Genomic DNA, 12,139 nt, shown 5'->3' with positions numbered 1-12,139 from the left:
TTAAACTAACTCTGGTTTCCAAATTCTAAACTTGTTTTCTCTGATGTGATTTTGCACTTTTCTTTTAAACTTTTTCTCTTGCTTCGTTAGACTGAAAACTGTTTAGTTTTTCATCTTGAGCTTGTGCAATAAAGATATCGAATAACATGCACGCAAATGTGCCAAAGAAGTAGCGTAAAGCAATTTGATTGGACCAAGTTTCACTTGAACAAAAGTATGTATCAAAATATTTTTCAAAACTGTGAGTGAATCGTTGTCTGATATTCTGATGTACAACTAATTGATTTTTGTAAAAATTGTAAAAATTGTAAAATTATTGCAAGAGGAGTTACGATGTCTCAAAAACATACCAGTAATACCCATATAATACACTTTTCAACAAGAGGGATTAAAAACATGTAAGTTTTCTAATTAACATGCACTCATTTATAAATGACAATCTTATGTTGTCTCATGTTTTATGTTAGTTCTCGTTTTCTCATTTCCGGTTTTTGTTTAACTTGAATTCAACACTTTGTCTTCGTTTGAGGAACTAAAACAAATGTTTCTGAAAATGATTTTATTTTGTGCATTTGCACCTTTTCTTTTACTTTGTCGTATTCTGAAAACTGAAAATAATTTGGTTTTAGAATTTTTTATTCAAAGTAAAGTTAAATATCTATAATGGGGGTTTAAAGTTTAGTCAGGATTTTGTACAGGGTGAACCAATATTACACGTTTTTTTGTTAGAGGGAGTGTTTGCACAGAAAATGAAAGGTGAGTTTAGGCTGAAATTTCGAATGAACGGAATTTTGCCTTTGCCATAAACTCAAACTTTCCAATCCCAGTATTCCTTTTCAACCTGACGGTGTAGATCTTTGATTTTTCAAACTTGAATTATTTGATCTAACAGAATTCATAATTTGAAATATCTAAGAACTACGCTATTGGGTTGCAAAGTATTGAGATTAAGGTTTGAGGAAAGACTCAATTGTCAATAGGCAACGTTTATTGGAACGAACGAGATTTTTTGTGAAGGAACGAAATTTTTCGTGAGAAAGGGTATCGTTGGACGAACGAAATGGATCGTTAAGAAAAATAAAAAAAATTATAGTTTATTAAAAAAACTAAAAAAACAATAACGAACGATTCAAAATTGTTTTTTTTTCCATACTTTGACCTAAGCAGAGAAAAGTTATCTATATATTACTGTGACGTCATAATTACACTGAGTTTTACCGTCTTTTCACCAACATTACCGTGTTTACCGACCCATGATTTACCCACAAGGGGCCGATACGTTATTTAAAGTTCCTTCGGATAATTAAGTAAAATTGCGCATTTTCTTCTCTAAAGGAGATAAAATTGTGTACAACTACTTGTTCTTGGGAACCCTGGGTAAAGTAAAATTGCGTATTTTCTTCTCTAAAAGGGAAAAAATTGTGTAGAACTAATTGTGCTTGGGAACCCTGGGTTAAGTAAAATTCCCTTAACTACTCTGTGAAGTAATTGTAAATAATTTTTATCCAGAACGATATTACAAATATAAACAAAGCTCTGAATTCCTGAAGAGTACATGAGAGCCGCGCCCTAGCAATAACTGTCAGAAAATGTTTTTTTTATAATAACTTTAGTTCTCGGGTTTTCCCAACGCAGGGTTATCCACAAAGAATGATATTTTAGAGACGACTTTACATGAATTTTTCTGTCTTTTTCCCACATTTGTGGACTTCTTTCTTTCTTTGAATATATTTATGGCAAAAAACTAAGCTCAACCTTCAGTTTATAATTATTAATGTGCTAAAGTGGTGGCTCAATGGGGGGGGGGAGTATAGGGTTTCCCCCCTTCATGGTCATTCGCGTTACCCCCTGGACGAATTTGGATCGCAACTAAAGAGGGAGGACAAGACTCAAATATAAGTTATTTTTTCTGTTTTGAAAAGTGGACACCGCCCCTCACCGTTTTTGGGGTTTCACATGAAAACGACAAAAATGCCTTTATAAAATTTCAGTAGAGGGGTGGGGGGGGGGATTAACTTGTTGTCAGGGAGGGATTAAAGAAAAATTCATATTTCAATCCCTTCCCTTTCCAGGATTATTATAGTCTCACGTGACTTAATTGAATAATTATTAAGTAAACAAAGATAAAAATTACATTAAAATCTAATAAAAGGATAATATCTTCAAATATTTATTATAAAAACTTTAATGTACATACTTTAAAATGAATAATATCTTTTGAAATACTATTTTTAATGTAATACGTTAGGAAAAGTAAAAATGTGTATTCAGAGGTTGATGTGTTTAAATCTATCGAAAAAATAACAATTTTAGAACGAATATGAATTTCAATTTGATATTTTTATTTTGAGAAAAGAGTCGTACAAATTTATACATAGCAGTCATCACAACAGTTTACTTTATAAATTATAAACCTTCACTTTTTAAAGTGACACGACCCATTCACCATGGTACCTTTATATCCTAGTTTGATCAAAGGTACAAATAGATTCAGCCTGCTTGTAGTAAGTCTCATCAATTTTTACGACAGGGTCGACTTTTAAGTGTCGCAACGCTTTGATTTTACCGCTAGAACTTTTCTGAAGCTCTTTACTTGTAAATTTTAGCACTATTAAGCACTTGTTTTTAGCTTTAGTTTTTATAAAGTAATTGGCAAAATTCTCTTAGATTTTTGTTTTAGAGCTTAAGACCTTTAACTCACAGTGGGTAAATGAGAAATCCACGTTTTCCTGGCTTAAAAATTAGTTATTTTAATTGTGGGTTCTTGCGAATTAATGGTAGAGAGACGATGAAGGAAATTGTCCAAATTCAACACATTTTAAGAATATTCTCATCGTTTCAGATAAAAGACATGCCAACTCTTTAAATGTGTAAAGGGTCGATTCAGATTTCGTCCATAGCCCCTTAATTCAGATTGCGTATATAGTCCCTTTAATAGAATCGTTAAACATAAAGTATTTGATATATATATAATATTAATTATCTTATAATAATCTTAAATTATATTAATTATATGCAAACCAGTCAGTTAAAAAAGGGGGGAGGTGGACTTTTAAAAAAGTCCTATACTAATAATATTAATATTGGGATTATGGATCAAAATTAAAAAAAATAAAATTTGAAGTTTTTGATTTAAACCGACTTTAAAACTTTTTAATATATGAAAACAATTAATGAACTTTTAGACTTATGCTGACTAATATTTGATTACTGGCCGTCTTATATAGGTTCAGGAATCTATTCTGTTTTATCTTCAAATCTAAAATTGACAATGTTGACTTTTAAGGGAAAATGTAATTAGATTCATTCAAAAATAATCAATATGTATTTGAAATTTTCCTAATAACAAACATGTTTGACAAAAATATAATTTTGAATTTTTATTAAGATATGATTTATTCTCTACGATTTCCACACTTTTTAACACAGGGTTTAAATTATGCATGTATGATACATTTGGTTACTTTAATCTTATTTTCAACTATTTTTCTACTTAAGGACATATCAGCATTATTGTGCATTTGGTAGATGATGGTGAAAAAACAAATTGTTAAAAAATATGTTCACAACGTACATGCAATGAACAGTATAGAAAGGGTTTACATCACAATTGTGTACTTCAGTACATTACGATTACTGAACATGACAGTACATGAGTACAAAGTTTGAAATATCCATGATACAGCCCGGGAATTACGTGGCAACGACATTTACAATTCGGTACATGAACAGTAGTAAATACTATAGCACAGGTTTTAAGGTTTAAACACTGTGTACTTGTTCAGGTTTGAACACTGTGTACTTTGTTCAAATGATCTTCAGGTTTAAACACAGAGTGTTCTATTTAAATTATGTTCAGGTTTGAACACTATGTTCTCTGTTCAGAGAAAGTACAGGTTTAAACACTGTACACTGTTTAGAGAATGTTCAGGTTTGAACACTATGTCCTCTATTCAAAGAATGTTCAGGTTTAAACTCTGTGTACTCTGTTTAAAGAATGTTCAGATTTGAACACTGTGTACTCTGTTCAAAGTATGTTCAGGTTTGAACACTGTGTACTACTATCTGCCGAGATGTTCAGTATTCTGTTCAAGAAATCAGCAACCTAGAAATATTTATTTCAATTTTAATCAACTTTGCTACTGAACAATTTGTTTTCATTCTTCCGTTTCTCTTCTTCTATTATTTTTATTTCAGATCTAATTTCCACTGCTCATCTATCTTCTCGTTTTTATCCGATCCTTATATATTAATTATCAGATTTCTTAATCTATCACTTTTTTCTGTTTAAAAAGGCTTCAGAAGTAATTTAGTGAGGGCATGTTTAATTTAAAAAGAGGCACTCTTAAAAACTTTGGTATGGCAAAAGTAACAATGAAATCCTAGCTTTTATATCTGAAAATTAATAATTCTCAATTATTGTTTCTCTGTTTGTGTGGCATGCAAATTTAAGCATGAAAAACAATAAATGAATTTATTAGAATTTAGCACTTTTCAAGGGAGAAATTCGAAATGGTTACCATCATGAATTTTGACTTAGATATACGTCGTCCCTTTACTTAGATATACGTCGTCCCTTTACTTAGATATACGTCGTCCCTTTTTTTCCTTTTTTACAGTTTTTATTTCACCCTCTTCTCTGTAATATAATTTCTTCTTTTGTACACTTTTTATTTTACTCTCTTCTCTATAATGTAATTTTTTCTTTTGTACAATTTTTATTTTACTCTTTCCTCTGTAATATAATTACTTCTTTTGTACAATTTATATTTTACTCTCTTCTCTGTAATATAATTTCTTCTTTTGTACAGTTTTTATTTTACTCTCTTCTCTGTAACATAATTTCTTCTTCTTCTTCTTCTTTTAACCTTTCTTTTCACTACATTTATATTTTTTTTTAACTTTCTCATGTCTTATAAATTTTTTTCTTGTTCTTACCTTGTTAGTGGACTTTTTCTTTCCCGAAGCTTTAACCCTGAGCGTTATCTGTGTGAGAACCCCAACCAGGAGTTCATCTATATTATGATTTATACCTAGAATACAAATACTGTTAAAGAGAAAGTCAAATTATTTTTTTGTGGCCCTTCATTTTTTACTTTTTTTTTATATTTTTTCACTTGGATACTATCCGCGAATATTCTTAGCATTGCAACTGTTTTGTTTAAAACTACCATAACAGATTATAACAATGAAATCCTTTTTTTCTAATTCACTTTTTCTGTTTGACCAAAGCCGGAAAATATGGCTCGACAAAGAAGCAATTTGTTTTTTCCAAAATTAAGATCCCAAAAATATTAGTTATTTCTCAGATAAAGAATAAAAGAACTGTTTTATTTTTAAATTTTTATTAGAAGAAACTAACCAATCTGCCTCATCTTTCTAATCATATCTTTAAGATAATACTATTAGAAGAAACTAACCAATCTGCTTCATCTTTAAGATAAAACTATTAGAAGAAACTAACCAATCTGCCTCATCTTTCTAATCATATATTTAAGATAATACTATTAGAAGAAAGTAACCAATCTGCCTCATCTTTCTAATCATATATTTAAGATAATACTATTAGAAGAAAGTAACCAATCTGCCTCATCTTTCTAATCATATATTTAAGATAATACTATTAGAAGAAAGTAACCAATCTGCATCATCTTTCTAATCATATATTTAAGATAAAACTATTAGAAGAAACTAACCAATCTGCCTCTTCTTTCTAATGATATATTTAAGATAAAACTATTAGAAGAAAGTAACCAATCTGCCTCATCTTTCTAATTATATATTTAAGAAAACTATTAGAAGAAACTAACCAATCTGCCTCATCTTTCTAATTATATATTTAAGATAACAAAGAAAGCAAATGAACAAAATTCAATGAAAAACTCCCAAAATTATATCTCCAGCGCTCGGAACTAGCCTGGACCGAATTTAAATTTGAGCCGCGGCTCAATCATGGTTGGTTCCACTTAAAATTGAATGCAGTGTTTCGAGATTTGAGCCGGCGTTCAATTGGAACCGGTTTTGGCGGTTCAGTAACGCGGTTTAAATTCTTAAAAATCGGGCTATGACCTATAAGATAGCATTTCAGAAGTTTGTCTTAAAACGTCCTAAAAAATTTAACTATTTAATCGTTCACAATGAATATGGTAAATAACTGAATGTTACAAAAAATAAAATATTTTTTTAGCCGGTTCAATTTTCGTTTAAGTAAAATTTCAATAATGATTCTTTTAATATCATTAGTTTTAACATTCCTTGTCAGCAGTTTGGTATTTAAATTTCTTTATTTTAACCCTAACAAGGGGGGGGGGGGGGGGGTTGTAGAGGCCCCAAAGACTTTTTGGGATTAAATTTATTTTTTTAAATGTTTGCAAACAGAGGGTCTACTTTCTTCATTATTGAATTCGAAACTATAATATAAATTTCTTATTTAAGAAGAATAATTCATATTGCATTAAACATATATAATGCTACTTGAAGTAAATATTATCATTATTTCATTTGATTAAATGAGTGTTTCTATATTAATGAATATATTTTATCCACAATTGTCGATTAATAATTTATATATATATGTATATCTAATCCCCTTGGAAAATATTTCTAAGAACTTACAAAGAAATCTCAGGATTAGATTTCCTCAGCAAATATTACTTATTCAAAGTACATTTTAGACCTCTGGGCATTTTTCAAATGTTTTTTTTTATTTCAGAGATTATTTCCAAAAACATTATTTTCCATGATTTTATTAGATGGATTTGTTAGTATTTACCTGGAGAGGTTTCTATATATTTAATACCGAACCGTACTGCAACTGCTTTCCCAGCTGAAACATATTTGAATTTAGTACGAAACTAGTTTTACCGAAATTTTTTGAAGAATTGCATTTTAAAGGGACAGTAAGCGTAATTTCAAGTGACCCTTCATGTAAAGATAGAAATGCCAATCTAATCAAAAATGTTGAAGATGTCGAAGATGCCTTTTTACTAAGTGTTAAAATGTTTAATTCTGGATAATTTTTATAAATTATCCTGCAATAGAAATGCCCAAGTTACTCTTGTAGAGAAACTAAAATCGAAAATAATCAGTTTTCACAACATTAAACATTGATATTTATTTCATACTTGATCGGACATGGCCTTTAAAGGGAGTACCCGGTATTGCATGGTAGTTGAACTGAGAATGTAGTATTGTGGACAATTTTTTAGGAATCATTTGAGACCTTTGAGATGTTTTTACGGTGAATATTTTTTCAGCAAGAGCGCAAATTCAATCTTTAAAATCCTCATAGATTGTTCATTTTTGAGGGATGATTTTGAGAATCGGTTTTTACAGTAAACTAATTAGTTCTTTAGGAACAGGTTGAGAAAATAAAATTAACTATTATCATCAGAAATAAGTAATCTTTTTCAGTTATTGGTTTCTGCAATGCCTCATTGTTTACAAACATTTTCTGTAGATTTCCTGGAATTTTTATTGAAAAGAAGAAATTTGAAGAAATTGAAGAAATCTGCAAACAAATTCATAAATTTTAAGAAATCCAATATAATGATGAAAAAGAAATAATTGATTCTAACATTGATTTATTGAGAAAATTTTACTTGAAAAATATGTTCCTAGACATCTAATTAGTTTACTGTAGAATTTTTCTCACATTTTTTGTCGTCGTTATTTAATAATTTTTATTGAATCGATTCTGAAAACGTAACCCACCCAACTGGATGATTTTGAACGTCGACTTTGCGCTCAAACTCAGTAATTATACATCATTAAAACGGGTTATATGTATCAAATGAATCCTTAAAAAGTTCTCCACAATACTACAGTCTCAGTTCAACTACCATAAATTGCCGGTAACTCCCGTAAAAGATACCTTTCTTAGCATGGAGGGTCACCTACTATTGCGCTTAGAGTTACTTTAAATAGTACTTTGATACCGTTTAATTGGGTCAATTTTGTTTGTACTTATCAATTCAGTACAATATTCGACTAGAGCTATACGTTTTGTGCTTTCGTATTGTTTGGTTAGCTCTATATATTATGCTTTACAGTACAACTGTCATGTACTGTACTACTAGTTCTCTGTACTGTCCGGTACTGTATTACTAATTTTGTATACTGTCCGGTACTGTATTACTAATTTTGTGTACTGTACTGCTAGTTCAGCGTACTGTACTGTACTGTGCTACCAGTTCTGTGTACTGTCCTGTACTGTATTACTAATTTTGTGTACTGTTCTGTACTGTACTGTTAGTTCTGTGTACTGTACTGTACTGTGATACAAGTTCTGTGTTCTGACCTGTACTGCACTCCTATTTGTATAAACTTTTAGTTTCATGCACTGGGCTACTTACATACAGTGTGTTCTGTTTTGAACTGTGCTACTAATTCTTTGAACTGTCATGTACTGTACTACTTGTTCGGTGTACTATACTACTAGGTCTTGTACTGTACTACTTATTCTTTGAACTTTCCTGTACTGTATTACTAGTTCTGTGTACTGTCCTTTACTGTACTACTAGTTCTATGTACTGTCCTGTGCCCTACTACTAGTTCTGTGTACTGTCCTGTAACGTACTACTTGTTCTGTGTACTGTATTGTACTAAACTACTAGTTCTGTGTACTGTCCTGTAACGTACTACTAGTTCTGTGTACTGTATTGTACTAAACTACTAGTTCTGTGTACTGTCCTGTAATGTACTTCTAGTTATGTGTATTTTTATGTACTGTACTACTTGTTCTGTGTACTGCTCTGTACTTTACTACTAGTTCTGTATATTGTCATGTACTTTACTACTAGTTATTTCTGTGTTCAGTACTGTACTAATAGTACTGCAGAACTATACTGAACTGTATTAATATTACTGTGTAATGCAACTGTACCTGCTGTTTTTACAATTCTTTTTCGAACCAAATCTGTTTTGTTCGCCACTAGTATTACAGCTTTGGTTTCCAGCACACCAGACATTCTAAAATGAAATATTATATTAAAAAACATTTATGTCATCATTAATATCACAATGCACTCTAAGATCGTCTTTTTTAGTTTTAGGCCGTCATTTAAGTTCACAGTTTTAAACTAAGTTAAATGAAAATTAAAACTCTATTTTGAAATGTAAACTGTTCTTTAAATATAGATATTTAAGCTATGAGACTATATTTCCTGAATAAGTGCTGAGTTTGACATCAAAGGGTTTATAAAATCTCGGTTAAATTTTAGGATTTAAAAATATTAGAAAAGTGATGAAGCACTTGTCCCCGATTCTCAATTATTTTCTGCCAGAGGGCAGCATAAGCAAAAATAATCGAATATTAAGAAATCAGCAATGTAATATATATATCGAGTTCGACTGGAATTTATTGGAATTTTTGTCGAATATATTTAAAACCTAAATTAATAACACAAACATAATTAGTTTTAAATGATCCACATTAAAAAAGTGGTCTGATTCGCAAAGTTACCCTTTAAATTTTTATCTGATTCGCAAAGTTACCCTTTAAATCTTTATCTGATTCGAAAAGTTACCCTTTAAATCTTTATCTGATTCGCAAAGTTACCCTTTAAATATTTATCTGATTCGCAAGGTTACCCTTTAAATCTTTATCTGATTCGTAAAGTTACCCTTTAAATCTTTATCTGATTCGCAAAGTTACCCTTTAAATCTTTATCTGATTCGCAAAGTTACCCTTTAAATCTTTATCTGATTCGCAAAGTTACCCTTTAAATCTTTATCTGATTTGCAAGGTTACCCTTTAAATCTTTATTTGATCAATAATGGAGAAACTATCGTCTTCTTCTTTTTCTCAAGAAAAAAAGTGGAATTCTGTAATTTTAAATCTTTGTCTCCTTCCGCTTTGTCACTATTTAAAAAGAGAACAGAAAATTTTTTTGAAATAAAACGCCAAATTATATGTTAAAACACTAAATTGAACAATAGATTTGATTAAACTTTGAAATACAATAGAATAAACATTTCTTCTTCAATTTGATAGAAAAATTATGTATATAAAAACTAGTTACGCGGACTTGTCTACATGCACCAAATAGTATATTTTCATTTTGTTTAATAAAATTGCACCAACAGTTTTTTGTTGTTTTTGTAAAACAACGCTTATCTTGTTTTTTTTACTCTCCATGTATAGATACAATTTACTTTTAAACATTTAGGTAAGGGTTCTTTGTTTCAGTAAATAGGGTGTCTAATAAACTGTATATATTCACACTTATTTTCTTATTAAAACTTTGTCATTCTTTGAGAATAGATTTGTTTTCAAATAAACTAAAACAAGAAAATCCTCTTGTTCTCTCACAAACAAACTTTTAGTTCCTCCGTTTCCATCTGAATAAAAAATGAATGTTTTGAATGAATAAAAAACTAGATTCTCCATTAGAAAGATGAAAAAACGTTTTTAAATAAAAATGCCATTTTAGAATTTTGAAGAAGATGCATCCTGTTTCAAAACCAAATATTCCTATTCCTATTTTTGTAATATCCTGTTTTCCCCCTGCACACAAAATCATTTTTTATTCTTTTTTTTAAGAAGAAGAACAGCCAATTTGGGAGATATTTTTATAAGCCGATAAAATATAATGATGTAAGAAAATTATGTAAACATGGGGGGGGGGGAGATGGTAAGATTTGGTTTCAGAAACCCTGCAGGTTTTTAAACCTTTTTAAACGTTTTTAAAAACGATGAAAAAATAGACTCTATATAAAGTGCATAGTTATCTAGATAGCAGTTTAAAATAGACTCTATATATAGTACATATAGTTATCTAGATAACAGTGTAAAATAGACTCTATATAAAGTACATAGTTATCTAGATAACGGTGTAAAATAGACTCTATATAGTACATAGTTATCCAGAAAACAGTGGAAAATAGACTCTATATATATAGTACATATAGTTATCTAGATAACCGTTTAAAATAGACTCTATATAAAGTACATAGTTATCTAGATAACAGTGTAAAATAGACTCTATATAGTACATAGTTATCTAGATAACAGTGTAAAATAGACTCTATATATAGTACATATAGTTATCTAGGTAACAGTGTAAAATAGACTCTATGTAAAGTACATAGTTATCTAGGGAGAAGTGTAAAATAGACTCTATATATAGTACATATAGTTATCTAGATAACAGTGTAAAATAGACTCTATATATAGTACATATAATTATCTAGATAACAGTGTAAAATAGACTCTATATAGTGCATAGTTATCTAGATAACAGTGTAAAATAGACTCTATATATAGTACATATAGTTATCTAGATAACAGTGTAAAATAGACTCTATATAAAGTACATAGTTATCTAAGTAGGCAGTGTAAAATAGACTCTATATAAAGTACATAGTGATCTAGGTAGCAGTTTAAAATAGACTCTATATAGTACATATAGTTATCTAGATAGCAGAATAAAATAGACTCTATATAGTACATAGTTATCTAGGTAGCAGTGTAAAATAGACTTTATGTAAAGTACATAGTTATCTAGATAACAGTGTAAAATAGACTCTATATAGTACATATAGTTATCTAGATAACAGTGTAAAATAGACTCTATATAAAGTACATAGTTATCTAGGTAGCAGTGTAAACTAGACTCTATATAAAGTAAAAATCGAGGAACTAAAGTTAACCCTTCGACAGAGGAAAACTTTAGTTCCTCGATTTTTTGTCATTAAAGTTGAGGTTTTGTCTAATTGTTAACCTAGTTTTCTCAAAAAGTTTTTAAAATATGTATGTTCATGATTTATAAAGCATGTAAAACCTGGTACAAATATGAATAATAATCCCGCATAAATATATGCTACAAGTAGGCTGTATGAGGGTGTCCTGACTAATTAACAAAAATAACAACGACATCAAGGATTTAAGGAAAATAAAAAAGTTTACACTGTGCTGTTTTTTAAAGCACCTTTTCGACCTAATTAGAGACAGGAAACAGTTTTTTTAATAACATGTTTTTTTCTGTATGTTTGTTTATTTTTATTTTAAACACGTCCAAAGGGGGGATATGATCTGGAAATTAAGTTGTATAGGAACTCACCGTGTGGTATGTGTACTAGTACTATGTAGTACCAGTGATCAAAGAGGGCCGTCATGGTCGGTCAAAATTAAAACTTT

The 12,139-nt window shown here is 29.8% G+C and overlaps 1 protein-coding gene across 2 annotated transcripts in view; it reads right to left on the bottom strand.

Moving 5' to 3' along the window:
- Positions 1-2,325: 2,325 nt before the first annotated feature.
- The window catches only part of LOC111711504 (uncharacterized), a gene marked incomplete at its 5' end in the record, with an annotated part of 30,658 nt that continues 20,844 nt past the window's right edge, over positions 2,326-12,139 (bottom strand). For both annotated transcript variants that reach the window (XM_023485881.1, XM_023485882.1), the window contains 4 exon segments: positions 2,326-4,105; positions 4,939-5,033; positions 6,773-6,826; positions 8,885-8,970. In XM_023485881.1, coding sequence (XP_023341649.1) covers positions 4,028-4,105; positions 4,939-5,033; positions 6,773-6,826; positions 8,885-8,970 — 313 coding nt within the window.

This window comes from Eurytemora carolleeae, unplaced genomic scaffold (genome assembly GCF_000591075.1).
Source record: "Eurytemora carolleeae unplaced genomic scaffold, Eaff_2.0 scaffold1177, whole genome shotgun sequence".
NCBI classification, from domain to species: Eukaryota; Metazoa; Arthropoda; class Copepoda; order Calanoida; family Temoridae; genus Eurytemora; species Eurytemora carolleeae.
The sequence above is the reverse complement of the archived record's forward strand: the minus strand, read 5'-3'. Positions and strand labels throughout refer to the sequence as shown.